This window comes from Oncorhynchus kisutch, linkage group LG27 (assembly GCF_002021735.2).
Source record: "Oncorhynchus kisutch isolate 150728-3 linkage group LG27, Okis_V2, whole genome shotgun sequence".
Classification (NCBI taxonomy): Eukaryota; Metazoa; Chordata; class Actinopteri; order Salmoniformes; family Salmonidae; genus Oncorhynchus; species Oncorhynchus kisutch.
The window spans coordinates 17,204,404-17,226,042 of NC_034200.2; the positions used below are offsets into that span (position 1 = coordinate 17,204,404).

A 21,639-nucleotide genomic window follows, 5' to 3' on the forward strand; every position below is an offset into this window, starting at 1 on the left:
GAATACAAGAACCCCTAGCCTTAGAGATTCTCAATCTTCCATATACTGGCCTGCCCTGTCTTATCCACAGACCCAGGATCAGGGTGGAACAGCAGGAGACCGACACATCTGTTTTGGATAGACGCAAACACACATGTCAGGTGGGAGGAAAAGAGGCCTGCCTGTGGCACTGAAAGATAAAGCTTTGTACAGGCGTTGTATGTATGTGTGTGGTGGGAGTTAGATTCTGATAAGAGGTGTGTTTTTGAGCAGAGAGGCAGTAAACATGCAACTAAATATGTGACCCGGCTCAGCCTTTGGCCCTGGTCACAGTGGTTTTAGGAAGAATTGATGTCATGCAAGGATCAGAGGGAAGTAGCTAATCGCGCCCTCTCTCTGCAGGATGACAAACAGTAAGATTTATATAAAAAAAAAAACATTGAATTATATGGTTCTTCAGTTCTGGTAATATAGCTGATTTAGACTGGAGCACTTTGTGTGTAAGCGACAGAGGGAAGGAGCTATGAGAGTCAGGCAGTACAGTAATTGTTCACTGCATGCCGACACACTACAAGAACAAAAGCCTCTCGTTTCATCCACTATCCGCCCAATAATATTGTCTAGTCTCTCTCTCTACACAGTACATGGTGACTCATACCCAGTATGCTATTACCTTAGTGTACACACACCCAAACTGAAGAATGTCTTCTGATCCTTGATGTGTTTGACTATGTCTTGTGTATACTTTCAGGATATGGTAAGAATGTCTCGAGTGTCGTCATGCTTCCTGCAGAACTCAAAGACAAGTCTTTTTTTTTAGTTTGATCTGATCAAGTCTCTCTCTCTCAGAAAGTGGTCTGACGGACACTGGTACCATTTTTCACTGTGTGCTCTGTCATGGAAACACACACACACACACACACACACACACACACACACACACACAGCAGGCCTTCATAAGGAGATTGTGGTGTGGTAGAAGACTGTTGTCCCTTTGCTGTCACTGAGCGTGCCACTGTTCTCCAAGGCTAAAACCATTCATTTCAGTAGAGGAATAATGGTACATTTCTTCAGACTGTTAATTTATTTGTGCCCCCGAGAGAAAAGGTGCCCCGTTATTTCCATGAATGTTAACAGTAGAGACTTGACCTGTGTTGGTTTTTGAATGGATGTCACCATTGTCTGCTCAGCATGTAAATTGTATGTCCCAGACAGTCCCGTTGAACATTTCTGTAATTTGTTTAACCTTTGTAACTTGAGAATTGATTCTGGTATGATATTTATCTGGGATATGATATCAAAATCTTCACATAATAGCTCTAGAATATGGCATTTCTAACCTAGGGGATTTCTCAATGAGTTGCATATTAATTATCAAAATGATCTCACTGATGGTACAGTTGTGGGTTTATATTTTTGGATATTCTTTCTATGACAGATGTATCGGTAATGGAAGGTCTTTGACGTCTCTGTCACTCACACCTCCACCTACTCTCCTATATTCCCTGATCCCAGAGATGAAAGAATCCTTCTCAACGTATACTGTTAATTAGGAAAGAACTGATAACCAAGGTGAGTCTGTTGCTAGGTGGTAACTATGCATCATTCTCTCTACTCTCCCTCTCTTCACAGTCCCTGTCAGGCATATAATTTCTCGCTCTTTTTCCCTTAATATAGTTCCTTATTCTCTTTCTCGTTTTTTCTCTTTCCAATCCTCATTCACTGTCAAGCATTTGATTACCTCCCCCACCTCCCTCTTTCTACTCCCTCCCGCTCTTTAGTTAGACATGTGCTGTACATGTAGCTGTAGTTGGTGCATAAGCGTCCTTGTCAGGGCCAGTCCGAATCACTGATGCAGAGTGACCATTGGGGTTAAACGAATCAGAATCACTGATGCAGGGTGACCGCTGGGGTTAAACGACAGACACAGCAGCGGGTTTATACAGGGAGGCTCCTGTCCCCCTCTGTCTCCTCCCAGAACTGGGGCTGTCACTCGGGGCCAGTGTTCAGGCCCTGATGCCCTCCACTGCTGCCACACACAGACCCAGAGCACAAATAGGCCTTTTGTCCTTCCACTTGCCTGTCAAACTAATGGATTAGTAAGGCATTGCCTTCTAACACAGAGCCTTCAATTCAGCTCTCTGCAATGACCCTTACAATAGTGTGTGAGTGAATGAGTGCACGAAAGGAAGCATGGTTAGGCTTTTTATTATGGTTAACATTTTAAGATGAGTTTTAAGACATACTGTTCCTCTAACTAAGATGTGGTCAGGCTTCTTGCCCGGTCATCTCTTTCTTTGCTGATTTAATGGTTAAGGTTACTTTCAACCTTGCAGTCGTCAACTGCTTTGAACCGCATTAATCGGTCATGCTTAGTCAGTCACCTCGACCGCGTGGTCTGGTTGGTCCCCCATTCTGCACAGTCATGAGTTCTCCATATCCCATGGTCTTCTTCACAGTCCCAGCGCTGAAGCGCAAACACACACACCACACTTTCAACACGCTAGTTTGACACAGACCAAGACAGAGCAGCCTTCCTTGGCTTTTTTTTAATGTGGTATTGCGCAACATTGAGTAACTTGTTTGCCTCCTGTCTTGGTCTTGATCCATAGTGACATTGATACTGAAGGTATGAATGACATGGCATACATGTGTCTCATGATCACTGCATGGTGGCAATGAGTAATCCTCCAGAAGTTTCCACTCTGAACACAACAGGTCACTATGCCAGAGGTTATAAACCCTGATCGCCTAAAGACATTGAGTTTCAAAGGAGAAGTGCAAACCCAGTCCCCACTTCATATCCATATTTATATTCCTTCCTCATATTTGTATGCACAGAGGGGGCTCCAGACCAGAGTACCAGGAACCTAGTAACCATCCCCAATAGACTGCTTCTCAGTTCATTCACAGCTGCATTGGACTCAAATTGTCAGGTGATAGTGGAGTGGATAAGTCAAACAGATTTGGGGTGAAATTATCATCAGTTTTCTCAAGTGAGTTTATTCATCTACTTTATGTACTGTACACATACAGCACTTGTACAGGAACTGTGACTCCGTATGCGATTAGTTGTACATAATGTCTAATAAATCTCCTTAATTAATGTTGTGTGAGATTTGTTCAAAGTTGATTTGTTCTGTTCATATATGTATACACCTACTATATCTTTAAATAAATCAAATGCAAATCATCTAGAGTGGCAGAGTATGCTTTGCATTCTGGGAATCCCACTGTTGCTGGGGTAGTGGACTACAGTACACAGCCAGAGGGAGAGTACACAGACAGAGTGTATATGTAATTATAGCCTACACACAGAGGGAGATCTAGGCGCTGGAAGAGGAAATGCTGCATAATAGGCTATAGTACATTTACATGGCTGAACAATTTTTAATGGAGGCTTTAAAACAACGTTTCTGTGTTTTGCTGAGTCTCTCTGGTAAAGGCAGTGTTGGCAAAGTGGGAGTTTGGTTAGGGGAAACTGGATTGGGAACAGGGGTTTTGTTGCCCGTTTCAAAGCCCTATAGCAAGGTAGCTAATGCGTTTGGTCCCCATACTGTCTGACAAATAATGTATGTGCTTCATTTAGTTATTGAATGTATTGAGTAACACACTGTGCAGAAAATCCTCCTTCTAGTAATAGTCAGGGCTTGTTTATTCTTTTGAGGTGCAATGCCTGCTAGAGGGGGGGAATGGGCTGCCCACTGCTCTTACACCATAACTGAAGAGTGCATACTTGACTGCAAACTCTGGACACTTCTCCTAACATGGTGGGGTGCTAGTGTGTCAATGTGAAAAAAATTACAATTATACTTTTACTTCCTCCACTTCCACCATTATCAACACTAGTACTAACAATTCAATGCTGTGTGTGTGTTTGTGGCAATAAATGAGTGACTGACTTGAGTGTCTCCTGCTGCATCATTGTCCCTGTGATCGGGGACCCGGGGCGATTGTCTCTAGTTTAAACCTGCACCTTTCTGAGTTCACCGACCAACAGGCGGCACACTTTTTTTTTCTTCATGGTTATTCAAGACGGATTAGAGACGATTAACCCTGCCTGCCTTGCTGAGGCTCAAAGGCAACACCACCACTTCAGGTGACTGCCACTCCAGGAGCTGAACCAAGTGACACCTGCTTCTCATCAGTGCTGATTACTCGCACCTCATCACCCCAGTCCAGCTTGTTCGATCATGTATTGCAGGCAGTCCTGTAGCTGTTAAGACTACAAAGTTGGGCTGGTTGGTCTAGGGACTCACGGGTCTGCCTTCACGGGTCTGCCTTCGCGTGTCTGCTCACCGGCATCCTGATTCGAGACGGATTAGAGACAATTAACCTGGAGAAATGACCAGTAGGGGCTAGTCACCGTCCTCTCAGCTCCCCAGCCAACTCTTGGCCTTGGATCAGGGCGGTCCTGACCAGAGTTATGCAAGCACACACCGGCGAGAAGAGGACGGCGAGAATGACTGCGGCCTGCTCAGGAGGCTCACCTACCCGGAGAGATCTTTTGACGTGCTCATTGAAGCTTTCGACCGGCCCAATCCTTAGTCACATTCCTCAGGCGTCCATGGTCTCCTGGAGACGCTGGAGATGGAGAAGCTTACTCTTACCATCCGGATGCAGCTGCTGTGGCTTCCACGTACCCACCTCAGCAGCTAGTACAGCCCCTGAGCCAGCAGCTGCACCAGCAGAGATGACCAGCACAAGCCCCGAGCCAGTAGCTGTATCTAGGTACTACCGCCTACACGTACCCACCTCCGCATCCAGTGTTACCCACCTGACCAGCCTCGGCCCTGGCCAAGGTTGCCACAGTACCTGCCACGGATCGGCGCCTTCTTGAACCTAGAGACACTGTCGCTCCCTGATTTCAACAATGACAGGAGTTTGCTCTCTTCAAGATGGCCCTCGAAAACCTGTTGCTCCCCGATGAGGACGTATTGGTCAAGTTTCACCACTTTCTCGACCACCTCAAGCTGCCTGATCCCCGTCTCATGGCCATCTCACTCCATGACCCAGTGCCATACACCGCTGCCATGGCAGACCTTGAGCAGCAATGGGGCCAGCTACATTACCTTGCCCTGGAGATCTGTCATCATGAAGTTGCAAGACATCCGGCCAGGGGACACAAGGCTACTGTCAGTTTTCTTTTCTCATCAAGACCTTAGTGAGCATGCCCTGTTCACTTTGGCCCAGGCGTAATCGAGTCCTGTGGCTCAAGTTGATTGTCTTCTGGGGAAGCTCTGAATACAGGGCAACGTCAGTCACATGCCTGCCTGCCTGCCTACCTACCTACCTACCTACCTACCTACCTACAAGCAAGCACTTGTACTTAGCACAATGGCTGAAGATGGAAGCAGAGTGCCAGAGCAGCCAGTGCCCTTAAACAATGGGACAAGCAGCCTTTGAGCAGAAACACCCCGGTGCTGCTATACTATGGGGCTTCAAAGACACCTGCACAGGAACTACCACTTACCCAGCCCACAGCAGAGGCCAACGCGTATTGCCCCTGTGCAAAAGCAAGGACAACCACCTCATCAGGTGTTAGAGATTCAACTCAATGACTGTCGAGCAGATCCTCAAGTGGCTGAAGGACAAGAGCCACTGTCGACGGTGCAGCCAAGCTCACCGTGAGGCTCTGTAACTTCAGGAGACTATCTGTGGTGGATAGCACCTCGTTGTACTCCATTAAGTGCACATGTAGAGGTATAGGTCCAAATATCCCGACACCTCTTCATATCCAGCGGTTGTTCAGATGGATCAGGCAACACCACCACCTCAGGCGACTGCCACTTCAGGAGCTGAACCAAGTGACACCTCTGCTTCTTATCAGTGCTGATTACTCGCACCTCATCACCCCAGTCCAGCTTGTTCAATCATGTTTTGCAGGCAGTCATGTAGCTGTTAAGACAAAGCTGAGCTTGTTGGTCCAGGGACCCACGGATCTGCTGCATCCACCAGACGAGATTTCCCCACAGCAAATGCAGCACCCCCTGCTGTGCTCACAGGGCAGCTATCCAGGCAATGGACACCAGCCTGCAATCACCCTGATCACACAGGGCGGCGCAGCACTTGTAGAGACAATCAAATTGTATTTGTCACATGAGACGAATACAACTGGTGTAGATCTAACCGTGAAATGCTTACTTATAATCCCTTAACCAACAGCTGTGACTGAGCCTGGGCTCAGAACCCAGTGTCTCTGGTGGCAGAGCTGGTTAGGCAGTTTTCATGTTATCCAGAGCATTGGTGACTAACTGTGCTGCTGGCAACAATTTAATTACGCTTTTTTTTGCCGACGTTTACTGACACCGGCCTTATTCAACGGGTGTTGAGCGCTTGTAAATGATTTATTCTGCACTGTGGACACTCAAACGCGAGTGCTCCGAATTCAGAGTAAATAGCCAGAGCGAATTAATGAAAGCACCCGATTGTCAAATGAGAAAGCAGAACTATACCATTTAGCTAAGCTAAGAATGATGGGAATAATCAAATCAATAAACGTTGGGTAGGTAGTGAGCCTATAGTTAATATACTGGCAAGTATGATGTTTAAGTAGCCAACTAACATTAGGTAGCTAGCTACAACATACCAGTACATACTGCTATACTGAGACGCTATGTGGTTCGTAAGGACAGTGTAGCTAACAAATTGTCAGCCAATATAACATATAAGTTAACTTATTTGAAAAGTCATTAGTTTATTACATTGCTCAACATTTTCATAACATTTGTCATAATTAGTTAAAGCAATGAATTTGTATCCGCTCTCATTGTACTTCGACTGCATCTTTTCCACCATTTTCTTAAAATCTGGAAACAATGTGAACCATGTCCATTTCATGAAGAATTGAATTATGGTTCTAAACTACAGAATTAGTGTCCTTTGCGTGTGTGCTTCTTATTTTGGCGAATTTAGTACGACATTCGGAAACTTTTGTCACTATGACCAATAAACATACTATATACTTAATCACGTCACAGTGCTGTAAGTATGAGTATTTGAGCAAAGTATTTGAGCACGTGGGTGACTGGAGTCTTTGACAATATTTTGGGGGGGCCTTCCTCTTACACCATCTAGTATAGAGGTCCTGGATGGTAGGAAACTTGGCCCCAGTGATGTTCTTGGCCGTACGCACTCTGAAAAGTCGTTAGCATTGTCATGCCCTCTTCACGACTGTCTTGGTGTGTTTGGACCATTTGACGTTTGTTGGTGATGTGGACACCAAGGAACTTGAAGCTCTCAAACCCACTCCACTACAGTCCTGTCTGTGTGTTCGGCCCTCTATTTCCTGTAGTCCACAATCTTCTTACCCTTTTGCCTTCTGGTAGACAGTCATTGTAAATAAGAATTTGTTCTTAACTGACTTGCCTAGTTAAATAAATAGTCAGGGATTGTTTATTTTGTGTTGTAAGGCCTGCTGGAGGGAGTATGGGCTGCTCTAAGAACATGCTAGGACATTTCTCCCAACTGTTGAACCAGCCCACCTGATCCCAGGCCAATGGGCGGGTGAGGCAGGGACAATTACAAAAACATAGTTCCACCCTAACAGGTCTTAGTTCTTCCAAGAGAGATGTGGATACCTTCATTCAAGTGGAGTACACTTTAGCAGAAGATTGCATACTGTACTGCAAACTCTGGACACTTCTCCTAACATGGGTGGGGTGCTAGTGCATCAATGCAAAAAAATAAATTTTGCTTCCACCATTATCAACAATAGTACTAACAATTCAATGCTGTGTTTGTGGCAATAAATGAGTGACTTGAGTATGTCTCCTGCTGTGTCATTTTCCCTGTGACCGGGGACCCGAGGCGATTGTCTGTAGTTTAAACCAGCACTTTTCGGAGTTCACCAACCATAAGGTGGTGCTTTTTTTTCCCCACCTTGGCTGAGATAATTAATTCCAGTCTGAATATGAAATGACTGATGTTAACGTGTTCTTTCTCCCTACGCCGTATTGTGGCTGCCCTGTGTGTTTCAGATGGGTCCGGATAAAGCAGAAACAACACATCTGTCGTTTACATTGGATGGCCAATAGTAGCCTAACCTTCATATGTTCTTAATCTACCTTTACAGTGGAGTCTGGTGTGTGACTCGGCATGGAAGGTCCACATCGCTAAGTTCTCTCTGCTTGTGGGCTCCATATTCGGATACCTGGTCTTTGGGGTCCTGGCAGACTGGTGAGTTTTATTTCTAACTACATAATAAAGTTAATACATTTGAATAGACATTCAGTTCAGTGTGTTTCTTGCTAATGCACCGAAACAATAAAATACCTTAAGGGGCCGACTCGAAGTCTTTAGCTTGTATTGTTTTAAATATGGGACATCTCCCCTACCCCTTGTCTCTCTCCCCTCCCTCCATCCTCAGGTTTGGTCGTCACCCGGTCCTGATCATCTCGGTCCTGTTCATGCTGGTGTTCGGTCTGACCGTGGCCTTCTCGATCAACGTTCCCATGTTCAGCACCTTGCGCTTCTTCGAGGGCTTCTGCCTGGCAGGCATCATCCTCTCCCTCTACATCCTCAGTAAGTCTTCAGTAAGTCCTGCAGGCCTAGTACACCGTGCTTTTCTCCATGCCTTTGCTATGCTGTACAGTCAATTGATTTATCTGTTTTGTGAGAATTTCAATTAGTGTTGTGGTAATGGATGTGCTGCAGTGTGGGCAGTTGTTGGTTTCCATAGCCTTGTCTTTGTGGAGTGTGTTATATTAGACAGACCCCCATGTCTTGAGTTGGCGTTGGGATTCTATATATCAACATATGGTGTTATGACTGAGTAGGGCCATATTACCTGACATGGGGCTACATCCCAAATGGCACCCTATTCTCTAGGGCTCTTGTTAAAAGTGGTGTACTATGTACAGTAGGGAATAGAGTGCCGTTTGGGACCCAGATTAGGGAAAACCTTAGTGACGAGGTGTAAATATGGTGTGAGGGGTGTGTTCTTTCCAACAGCTGCTGTTCGTTCTAGTTGCCTGTAAACTGTTAGGACAGGCCCCTGTATCACTAGAGATGACTGCAAGCGTTTCAGAAGGAGCTGTGGAAACCTATTGCCCCACAGAGAGAGACGCTGCCTTTCCTATGTGGGTTATGTAGATGCTGTTGCAGCAGCTTCCATAGGTCCTAGCTATCGATCTGTGTTGTCACTCATCCCCATTTCCACCAGGCCTCTGCGTTGATAGAGATGACTCCAAGTATATGTACCTGTGTGGAAACCTAAGTTGTGTCTAAAATGGCACCCTATTCTCTATATAGTACCCTACTTTGAACCAGGGCTCTGTGTCAGTAGTAGCACACTATATAGGGAACAGAGTACCACTTCAGACGCAGCCCTAGCCTTTCCAATGTGGGTCATGTTTGTGGAGGGTCAGCAGAGGGTCAGAGGCTGTTGAATATGTACTAAACACAGAGGGAGACAAAGCAGCAATAAGGTACCTGCAGCCTGTCTGGTCTATTACACGGAACACTGTCAGAGCTGTGTCAGGCTCCCCCTTTTGATGGGGTCAGTTACACTAGGTTTGTTTTGGTCCGGGTTATAGTTCTAGGAAAGACGACATCGCATTACTGGTAGACGGAGTGGAAAGTTATCAAAATGTTTTTTATTTTTATTTTTTAAAGGTCATCCCAGCTTGACTTTGCCTGTTCCTGTGGAGCCAAATACCCTTGATCAAAGTGCCTTTCAGTGTAAATGTAGCCTCGGATAGCGTACAGCTTCTATTTTAAAGGGTGTGACCTCCTTCTGAGGAGGTATCAACTGACAGAGAATCGCTGACTTTCCACTTTTTGGAAGTCCCTCCGAAGCACTCCCAACAAGTGCAGAACAGCTTTGAAATAAGTGCAGTTTTTCTAAATCAAGCTCACTTCCTTGGTTTGTCCTCTCATTACTGTTAACCAATAGACTGAGTGACAGATACTGAGATGGAAACAGAAGAGGTGGCAAGGTGATATCTGTCCGCTCCACTGTACTCGCTGGCCTTGCCCACTGCAGTGCTTCACTGGAACTGTGTGTACTGTACACTCCATAACAGTCAGAGCGATGAATCCTTGTGACCTTTTCTCTCCACAGTAAAGGTTTGATGAGTGATAATCTGCTCTAGAAAGCCGTTCCAGTCGGTCCTGGCGCTCATTCCCGTTGAAATGCATTTACCCAGCTAGCGAGGAGAGGGTGGGTGGGGTGAGGAGGAGGAGGAGGAGGAGATAACGTCCTGATAACTAGTGGTTGATGCGCAGGGGGTGGCGGAACGGAAGGGGGGCAGAGCCAGGGGGCCCCTTGTCATTCTAATTTACTCCACACCGTCTACCTTGAAAAGCCTCGCAGTGTTCCCAAAATAGATGGCTGGGACCTTCTGTCAGGTGGTTTTGTGTTTGATAATTGCATTCAATGGTTGCTTGTTTACATAGCTTTCGCAAAGTCGTCTCACTCTATGCTGACTAGATACTGTGTATGTATGGACACAATTAAATTAAGGCCCACCCTCTTGTCTGTCTCGCCAACTCTTTTGTCCCCCTCCACCCTCTTTTTCTCTCTCTCTCTCCAGTCTCCACCTCTCTGCCCTGTCTTTCTCTATCCTGTTTTTCCACTCATTATCAACTGCCATCCCAGTGATTGCTGAGTAAATACTGTAGAGTGTACGTACGCTCTAAGGAGTGCCACTGAATCACTCCGGCAACGGTGGTAAAAGACTGTACGAACCTGGAGTTCAAACCGACTGCTTTTCATTCTCCGCCAGTGTTGTTGAGGAACACACAGCAGAGAGGCAGAGCAAGGATATGGGGATTTTCCATGAAGGTTATGTGCTGAGAGGATTCATTATGTTGGGACTACATTGGCTGTCTACTTGTTAAAACTATCACACGGTCATCACGCATTTAGAATGATTGGTATAATTGATTTGTAGCATACCCATGGTTTGGCTGTGCTATATTTTCTTTACAGATTTGTCTAGATTATGTCTGAACTTGCCATTCAAGATGTGCAAATGCCAAACAATACAGTTTGGAATAATTACTCTATGGAATGGGTGGAGTTTTCTTAATTTTTTACCAGCTAGTCAAGTCATTTAAGTTGAGCTATACCGTTGCCTATATTGTTGTTTTTAATGTGGAGGCGGTATACGTCACATTCTGCGTCTCCCCTCTGTATTGCCACAACTCTACCAATGCGGGTTCTCTTCAGATATTGGCACTGTTATCCAAACCCTATATCACTAAATTCATAATACTGCCATGTACAGGATAGGCATATTTAGACTTTCCAAAAAAGTTATATTCACAAAACATCTACATTTTTCAGGGCAAATTGAAGAATTGTGTATGCCAGGTATCTAGACTCTCATATCAACACAGCTGAGACGTGTGGTGGGGGAAAACCTGGGAAGAACCATGTAGTATTTGGGTCAAGGATAGTTCCAGATGTACTGTTAAGGAGTGTAGGCGAGGCTACTCTTTTATAATATCCAAGGACTTCATATGTTCTGTTCAGAGGTAAATGGCTCTGGCAACCAAAACTGTCATTCTCAATCTAAACGTGAATCGATTCTCAATTGCCATTCGGTTGTAGAAACATAAATCCCTCTACTTTCATATCACATCAATATAATTTCAAATTTGCAAAATTCACTGAGTGTACAAAACATTAAGGACACCTTTCTAATATGTAGTCCCCCCCCCCCCCCCCCCCAACCAGAAAAGCCTCAATTTGTCTGGGAATGGACTCTTCAAGGTGTGTAAACTTTTCCACAGGCATGCTGGCTCATGTTGACTCCAATGCTTCCCACAGTTGTCACATTGGCTGGCTGTCCTTTGGGTGGTGGACCATTCTTGATACACACAGGAAACTGTTGAGCATGAAAAACGCAGCAGCATTGCAGTTCTTGACCCAATCCGTTGCGCCTGGCAACTGCTAGCAGACCCCGTTCAAAGGCACTTAAATCTTGTCTTGCCCGTTCACCCTCTGAATGGCACACATACACAATCCACGTCTCAATTTTCTCAAGGCTTAAAAATCCTTCTTTAAACTGTATCCTCCCCTTCATATTTTTTTCTGTGTATTTTTGGGAGGTATTTTATTAGGATCCCCATTAGCTGTTGCAAAAGCAGCAACTACTCTTCCTGGGATCCACACAAAACATGAAACATAATACAGAACATCAATAGACAAGAACAGCTCAAAGACAGAACTATTTTAAAAAAATGTAAAGGCACACGTAACCTACATATCAATGCATACACACTAACTATCTAGGTCAAATATGGGAGAGGCGTTGTGCCGCAAGGTGTTGCTTTATCTGTTTTTTGAAACCAGGGTTGCTGTTTATTTGAGCAATATAATACTGTACACTTTCTTAAATTTGTTCAGGATTTGGGGATTGTGAAAAGACCCCTGGTGGCATGTCTCGTGGGATAGGTGTGTGTGTCAGAGCTGTGCGTAAATTGACTATGCAAACAATTTGGGATTTTCAACACAATGTTTCTTATAAACAGAAGTGATGCAGTCAGTCTCTCCTAAACTCTTAGCCAAGAGAGACTGGCATGCATAGAATTTATATCAGCCCTCTGATTACAATTAAGAGCAAAATGTGTCGCTCTGTTCTGGGCCAGCTGCAGCTTAACTAGGTCTTTCCTTGCAGCACTGGACCACACGACTGGACAATAATCAAGATTAGACAAAACTAGAACCTGCAGAACTTTCTTTTTGGAGTGTCGTGTCAAAAAAGCAGAGGATCTCTTTATTACGGTCAGACCTCTCCCCATCTTTACAACCATTGAATCTATATGTTTTGATCATGACAGTTTACAATCTAAAGTAACGCCAAGTAATTTAGCCTCCTCAACTTGTTCTACAGCCACACCATTAATTACCATAAGGTCTAGAACTTAAGGAATGATTTGTACCAAATACAATGCTCTTAGTTTTAGAGATGTTCAGGACCGGTTTATTACTGGCCAAACATTCCAGAACAGACTGTTAACTCTTTGTTAAGAGTTTCAGGGACTTCATTAACTGTGCTTGTGGTTACTGATGTGTATATGGTTGAATCACCAGCATACATAGACACACATGCTTTGTTTAATGCCAGTGGCAGGTCATTGGCCTAGAGAGCGGTACACCACACGTTACATGTTTGACATGAGAGAAGCTTCCATTAAAGAGAACCCTTTGAGTTCTATTAGATTGCCATATCATGGATTCAGAGCTGAGGTTGAAAAGCCATAACACAAGTTCTTTTCAACCACCGGTTATGGTCAATAATATCAAAGGCTGCACAGACATCTAACAGTACAGCTCCCACAGTCTTATTTATCAATTTATTTCAACCGATCAGTCATTTGCGTCACTGCAGTACATGTTGTGTGCCCTTCTCCATAAGCATGCTGAAAGCCTGTTGTTAATTTGTTTACAGATAAATAGCATTGTATTTGGTCAAACACCATTTTTTCCCCAACAGTTTGCTAAGAGCTGGCAGCAAGCTTATAGGTCTGCTGTTAGAACCAGTAAAGGCCGCTTTACCGCTATTGGGTAGCGGAATTACTTTGGCTTGTCTCCAGGCCTGAGGACAACTACTTTCCTCTAGGCTCAGATAAAAAATATGACAGATAGGAGTGGCTATAGAGACAGCAACCATCCTCAGTTGCTTTCCATCCAAGTTGTCAATGCCAGGAGATTTGTCATTATTGATTGATGATTTTTCCACCTCTCCCACACTAACTTTTCAAAATTCAAAATTGCACTGCTTTTCTATCATTATTAGATTTTTTTATGCATGAATACCGTTGCTCACTGTTCTTTTGTTGGCATTTCCCGCTAAGTTTGTCCACTTTGCCAATGAAATAATCATACAAAATAATTGGCAACATCAAATGGATTTGTGATGAATAGGCCATCTGATTCGATGGAGATGGAGATGGAGTTGAATTTGTCTTTCTGCCCATAATTTAATTTCAAGTACTTAACAAGTGACCTCAATAAAGGATCATAGCTTTCATCTGGGTTCACCACCTTGTCAGTCCATGTCATGGAAAGAGCAGGTGTCCTTAATGTTTTCCACACACAGTGTACACTGGTTTTAACCTGTTTAACACAGTTGCAGCCGACAGCATTACATATTTTTTTTCTGGGATCCTTCTTTCGTTACACACGGGTATTCGGAGATGCTACATGGCTAATTAGAACAGGTGGTCACCTCTGTCTTCCGTAAACAAGCGCTCTAACATGGAAATATGGCCGCGTGGGAACCCTAACCCTATAAAGATGTGTGGTAATTTATCCTTTTAGTCTTAACCATCACATCAGCAAGAAAGAATTGTCAAGTTCCAAAACGCTTACAAAACCGTATCGCAAGCGAGGCTTAGCCTATTAACGTTTGGACAGCGCTTCGGGCCAGTGTTGGCGCATCGGTGTATATGGCAGAAATGTAAGTGAATAGACTAATGCGCTAGCGTTACCGTCAATGAAATGTGCTAGGTCAACGGTACATGACTGGACCAAGGGAGTGACCATACACCAAAGGTATTTCATCGTGGTTGTGTCACCTTGCCTTGCACTCCACAGATTTCCCACGTCAATGGAATCCTTTCTTCTTCCTTCTCCTAAAGTGTGGCTGTGAGTGCGTAGTCATAATCAAATCATTTTGATTTGATGTGATAATCTTGTAGGTCTGATTTTTGCTTTGTTAATCGTACACAAACGTCAATCTAGACAGAGGGACTGTAATCCAGGTAAAACTTTGCAGGGTTCACTGTCAACAACTGTATTTCCCCATGGAAACCATGGAAGCTGTCTTTTTTTGTGTGTGGTTTCATCTTACCTAGAGACACGACGCAGTGCTGCACTATATGGAGCTGATTGACATACTCTCTGTGTGACTTGGGTTTTCCGCTGGTGACTCAAAAGGCTCTGGAGTGTGTGACAGTAATTCCCCTTTAATTACATAGGAAAGGTGCTCCCTTCCATCTAGCTTCCATCTGTCATTCCCCGCCTGAAAGTATTGGACATGGTATGTTTGGGCACTGGATGCTGCTTAGGGGCCTTACTGTACCTGCATGGGGAAACACTGAGGGTATGGTTAGTAAGAGAACATAACCAACCTCCTCTCTGTTTCCCTCCCTTAATGATATCCCCAGTGCCTGCCAACCAGCCATTCAGTGAGCTCTCTCTATGGCGGGCGGTAAGCCCCGGTAGGGGAGAGGTTTGTGTAAATGCCTTTGTTCGCTGCACTGGCCTGTCAGATTCAGCCATACTGCAGGGGAGGACAGGGCTGATGTGAGGCTCCTGACACCACTCCTATCACCATCCAGACAAGGGAGAGGGAGAGCAATGGGAGAAACAGAAAGGCATCGTGCTAGAGAGAGATGGAGGGTGGGGCAAATGGAGCAAGGGATAGGAATATAGCTCACGATCGATGTGATGACTCATTATTACTCTTTTGGTGACGATTTGATGTTATCAATCTCTTTTTTTAATGCTGGCACAAGTGTGAATGTTTGCTGTGCTAATGTGTGCATTTACCTGCAATGCCCAGGATGTGTGCACTCCAAAGCAGTGGGCCATATTAAGACTAGCACATCCATATCCACCCTATTTTTAAAACATAGCAGAATCACTAATGAAATGCAGTGGTATTTCTACCTCAGAGTTCCATCACTGACGAGGACTACAGTATGTTAGCATTTTTGCGCTGTAGCGTCAGTAGAAATACGGTATGTTAGCATTTTTGCTAGGGTTATTGTGCTCAGGTGCAGTGGGTAGACTTGGCTAGCTAGATTTGTTTATTTCTGTGTGATTGTTAGCTCATGTCTTGCCCCAGATAAGTAGGTCACTTTTCTTCTCTCCCAGCCTGTGATGCGATTTTGAAATCAACTATTTAACTAGTCTTCATTTTTATAATTTTAGCTAGGCCAATTTATTATTTTAACTTAATGAATCGAAAATGTTGACGACCATACTCTTATTCATTTGGCTAATCACAATAGTATACCGTGTGTTAGGGAGATCACAGTATTTTGTATATCTACAGCACATAGAAATCATAGGCCTCCAGCTTGTTGCTTCATACTGTATCATTCCAGAGCACATGTGATCCTGGGATGTTGAACAGTGTCTAAGCAGACGATACTTGATGATATCACTCTCTGGCTGCAGTGTGTTCCCCAGGCTTGCCCCCGCCTGCCTCACGACATACTCGTGTTGTCTCAGGACTGTGGCATCTTGCTGAGAGATGAGCTGGTAGAGCTGATGATGTCACCAAATAGCTAACTAGGAGTGCCCCAGCCCTGTGTACTAGTAGGAATCACAAGTTTGTGTGTGTGTGTGTGTGTGTGTAGAATTATCCAGATTTGACTACATGTTGTTGCCAAATGCCTAACACTTCCTTATTATTGAACACTTGGGTTGTATTTCACAAAGGGTTAAGTTTAGTCAACTTTTACACTCATTAAGAAATAACTTTAAAATAATTGTGATTTATATGATTGACTTTAACTCGTCTATACTCTCATGTTTATAAAGATGGAATGCGTTAAGTCAGTTACTTTGAATCACTGTGTCCTCTACGTGACCATATTTGTTCATCTATTCAGAATTCCACACCTCCAGATGAAGGTCATGTGATATTCTCACCGGGAAATCTAGTCTTGTGACTTTTTAATCAGGGGGTGACTTCATCACGGTCTTGCTCTGTTTGTACTAAAGGAGCAGGGTTGTATCTTGATCACTGTGAAGTAGTGACATTAAATGAAATGTACTATTGACTATCTGATCAGTCCATTCATTCCAGTCTGACGTATTGTAGTCTTTATGCTTCTCAACACTTATTGGACTGTATTGATTATTCTGTGTAGTTACAACTTAGACACTAGAGCCTGCACTCACTTCAACTTAATTACATACACAGTCCTACTCCTAGCTCTAATGTACAGTTAAGAATCTGCTGTACATCCACATTGCTGTACATTTAGCATTGCACAGAGAAACTGAGAAGATGCACAGGAAAACACTTATCTACTCTTAAAAAGTAGATGGATGACGGTGTATCCCCTGTTTGCCATGCTCTATCCTGGTCTGTTTCCCCTCTGGTGATGGGATAGTAAAGCTGGTTTATTCAGGCAGGATTTGGGCTCTGTTCCCCTTCCTGCTGCAGTTTGTATGGCTGGGTTCTGCTGCTCAGACAGATTGACTGTCTGTAATTAGTGTGTGTGTCCGTCTGTATCCAGAAGCTTTAATCTCCCAGTACAGAGGGAGAGAAGAGACTGATGTGCAGACAGACATGGAGGGGGGTGGGTTTGAGTGAGTGAACGTGTCTGTGGTCATGCTGAGACTGAGTTCATGTCGGTGACCCATGGTGCAGAATGTACGAGTCTGGGATCCTTATACTGTAGCTTCCATGTCATTTTATATTTTTAATTAATTGATTGTCTATGGGTCTTAGCAAGCAGTTGCTTATCAACAGATAGTATGTTGATGGTGTGACCATCTGTAGAGCATTTACAAACAGACTATCCCCATCCCCCAACAATGTACCCGGATGAGTTAAAGCTGAACGATGGAGGCAAGGATGGAGGACCCCGACTTAGCTAGTTGACTATACTAGGATGAGTTAGGGTTGCACTAGGATCAGTTGAAGCAGAATGAAGGGGCCACGGAGGACACAGGTTTAACCATCTGACTAAACTAGGATCTGTTTGTGCTGAATGATGGAGGCACAAAGGAATTAAGGCTGAATAAAGGCTTAATGGAACATGGACCAGTTAGTGATGTATAGCCCTGCCCACTAGACATTAATGAGCGCTGAGATCAGCCCTATTTCTCAGAGACTGATAAGGATGTCTAGGCAGGATAAATTGTGTTTTTTCTCAGCCAGAAGAGAGGAATAAATCTGTGACTGGCTGAGAGATTCACTGGGAGGGCTACCACGGAACCCCCTCCGTCCTTCTCTCCACGTCTTTCCCCCCTCTCCCTTCCTCCCCTCTCTCTGCTCTAGATGAGTTATGGTGGAGACTTGGTGCTTCCTCTGAGCAGGGTAAAGTTCACTTTTGTGCTGGGTGTACATTCCCACCGGCTGCTCTGCAAACTTTCGTCCCTTTATTCTTATCTCTCACCCCTAGGCCATTTCCTCTCCCCTGGGGCTATATCCCTCCCTATCTGAAGTCCCAGAGTCATGGATGGATGGGGACTTTCTATCCCATAGCTTGATACTGTAGTAGGCCCATATGGCTGACTCAGTTGTATTCAATGTACAGAGACATGACTCAAACTTTCATGATGTATCCAAAGGATGGACGGGCACCCTTTGGATACGTAACATTTGCCCAGTACCGTCCAATGTTCCATACGCACAAAAAGCTTATTTCTCTCAAATGTTGTGCACAAAGTTGTTTACATCCCTGTTACTGAGCATTTCTCCTTTGCTAAGGTAAGCCATCCACTTGACAGGTGTGGTATATCAAGCAGCTGATTAAGCGGCAGTCATTTACTCAGGTGCACCTTGTGCTGGGGACAATAAAAGGCCACTCTAAAATGTGCAGTTTTGTCACACAACACAATGCCACAGATGTCAGGAGGGAGTGGGCAATTGGCATGCTGACTGTTGGAATGTCCACCAGAGCTGTTGCTAGAGAATTACATTTTCAATTCTCTAGCTTAAGCCTTCTCCAATGTCATTTTAGAGAATTTGGCTGTTCGTCCAACCGGTCTCACAACCATAAACCACATGTATGGCAATGTGTGGGCGAGCGGTTTGCTGATGTGAACAGAGTGATAATGCACAGCCCCATGTCGCATGAATCTCTACACAATTTCTGGAAGCTGAAAATATTCCAGTTCTCCCATGGCCTGCATTCTCACCAGACATGTCACCCATTGAGCGTGTTTGTGATGCTCTGGATCGACGTGTATGACTGCGTGTTCCAGTTCCCACCAATATTCAGCAACTTCGCACAGTCATTGAAGAGTGGGCGGCAGCGTAGCCTAGTGGTTAGAGCGTTGGACTAGTAACCGAAAGGTTGCAAGATCGAATCCCCGAGCTGATAAGGTACAAATCTGTCGTTCTGCCCATGAACAAGGCAGTTAACCCACTGTTCCTAGGCCGCCATTGAAAATAAGAGTTTGTTCTTAACTGACTTGTAAAATAAATTTAAAAAATAGGATTGGGACAATATTCCACAGGCCACAATCAACAGCCTGATCAACTCTATCTCCTATGCAAAGGAGATGTGTCATGCTGCATGAGACTGGTTTTCTGATCCACGCCCCTACTTATTTTTTAAGTATATCCGTATTCCCAGTCATGTGAAATCCGTAGATTCGGGCCTAGTGAATTTATTTAAATTTACTGATTTCCTTGTGAACAGTAACTCAGTAAAACCTTTGAAATTGTTGCATTTACATTAAGTATACAGTTGAAGTCGGAAGTTTACATACACTTAGGTTAGAATCATTAAAACACAATTTTCTACCGCTCCACATATTTCCTGTTAACAAACTAGTTTTGGCAAGTCAGTTACTTTATGCATGACACAATTCATTTTTACAGTTGTTTACAGACCGTGAATTAAGTGAAATAAATCTATCACTATTCAGAGTCAGAAGTTTGCATACACTAAGTTGACTGTGCCTTTAACCTGCTTGGGATAGGGGGCAGCATTTTCACGTTCGGATGAAAAGCATGCCCAGAGTAAACTTCCTGCTACTCAGGACCAGAAGCTAATATATGCATATTAGTAGTATTGGATAGAAAACACTGAAGTTTCTACAACTGTTTGAATGATGTCTGTGAGTATAACAGAATTCATATGGCAGGCAGCAACCTGAGACAAATCCAACCAGGAAGTGGGAAATCTGAGGTTTGTAGTTTTTCAACTCATTGCCTATTGAATATACAGTGTCTATGGGGTCATATTGCACTTCCCAAGGCTTCCACTAAATGTCAAGTCTTTAGAACCTTGTTTGAGGATTCTACTGTGAATTGGGGGAGAATGAGAGTTGATTCAACCAGGTGTCTGGCAGTGCAATGCACTGATCATGCGCGTACACGAGAGGTAGCTGCGTTCCATTGCAATTCTAAAGACAAAGGAATTCTCCGGTTGGAACATTATTGAAGATTTATGATAACATCCTAAAGATTTATATTATATAACTTTTTGAACTTTTCGTCTGAAGTTTTGCCTGGACTTGCCCACGCCTTGTGAGATTGGATTTGTTTACCAAACGCGCTAACAAAATTGGTTATTTTGACATAAATGATGGACTTTAGCAAACAAAACAAACATTTATTGTGGAACTGGGATTCCTGGGAGTGCATTCTGATGAAGATCATCAAAGGTAAGTGAATATTTGTAACGCTATTTCTGACTTTTAATGACTCCACAACAGGGCGGGTATCTGCATGGCTTGTTTTTGTCTTATTGCATGGTTTGCTTTTTCCTATAAGCTTTTTTGAAATCTGACACAGCGGTTGCATTAACTTCTTGGATATAGGGGGCGCTCTTTTAATTTTTGGATAAAAAAACATTCCCGTTTTAAACCAGATATTTTGTCACGAAAAGATGCTCGACTATGCATATAATTGACAGCTTTGGAAAGACAACACTCTGACGTTTCCAAAACTGCAAAGATATTGTCTGTGAGTGCCACAGAACTAATGCTACCGGTCGAAACCAAGATGAAATTTCATACAGGAAATGCCCCAGATTTTGAAGGCGCTGTGTTCCAATGTCTCCTTATGGCTGTGAATGCGCCAGGAATGAGCCTACACTTTCTGTCGTTTCCCCAAGGTGTCTGCAGCATTGTGACGTATTTGTAGGCAAAACATTGGAAGATTGACGATAAGAGACTACATTTACCCGCTTGATGTCCTCTGTCGAAATTATTGCGTAATTTCCAGCTGCGTGTATTTTTCCATTTGCTTCAGAGGAGAAACCCAACTGCCACGAATGATTTATCATCGAATAGATATGTGAAAAACACATTGAGGATTGATTCTAAACAACGTTTGCCATGTTTCTGTCGATATTATGGAGTTAATTTGGAAAAAAGCTCGGCGTTGTAATGACTGAATTTTCGTTTTTTTTTTCTTAGCCAAACGTGATGAACAAAACGGAGCGATTTCTCCTACACAAATAATATTTTTGGAAAAACTCAACATTTGCTATCTGAGTCTCCTCATTGAAAACATCCGAAGTTCTTCAAAGGTAAATTATTTTATTTGAATGCTTTTCTTGTTTTTGTGAAAATGTTGCCTGATGAATGCTAGGCTTAATGCTATGCTAGCTATCAATACTCTTACACAAATGCTTGTGTAGCTATGGTTGAAAAGCATATTTTGAAAATCTGAGATGACAGTGTTGTTAACAAAAGGCTAAGCTTGTGAGTGAATATATTTCTTTCATTTCAGTTGCGATTTTCATGAATAGTTAACGTTGCTTTATGGTAATGAGCTTGAGGCTATGATTATGCTCCCGGATTCGGGATTGCTCGACGCAAGAAGTTAAGGAGACGTATATCTATAATTCTGTGCTTAATACTTGTATCTTTTTTATCAAACTTTATTATTATGAGTATTTCTATAAGTTGATGTGGCTCTGAAAATCCGCCGGATGTTTGAGGCACAACATTACTGACACAGCTCCAATGTAAACTGAGATTGTTGGATATAAATATGAACTTTA

General features: G+C 43.6%; 1 protein-coding gene across 1 annotated transcript in view; it reads left to right on the top strand.

The window, feature by feature from the left end:
* Positions 1-21,639, top strand: part of LOC109871618 (solute carrier family 22 member 23-like) — a 53,197-nt gene that overhangs the window by 9,567 nt on the left and 21,991 nt on the right. Inside the window, exons 2-3 of the mRNA XM_020462534.2 lie at positions 8,054-8,157; positions 8,348-8,502. Coding sequence (XP_020318123.1) covers positions 8,054-8,157; positions 8,348-8,502 — 259 coding nt within the window. The remainder of the gene's footprint in view (positions 1-8,053; positions 8,158-8,347; positions 8,503-21,639) is intronic.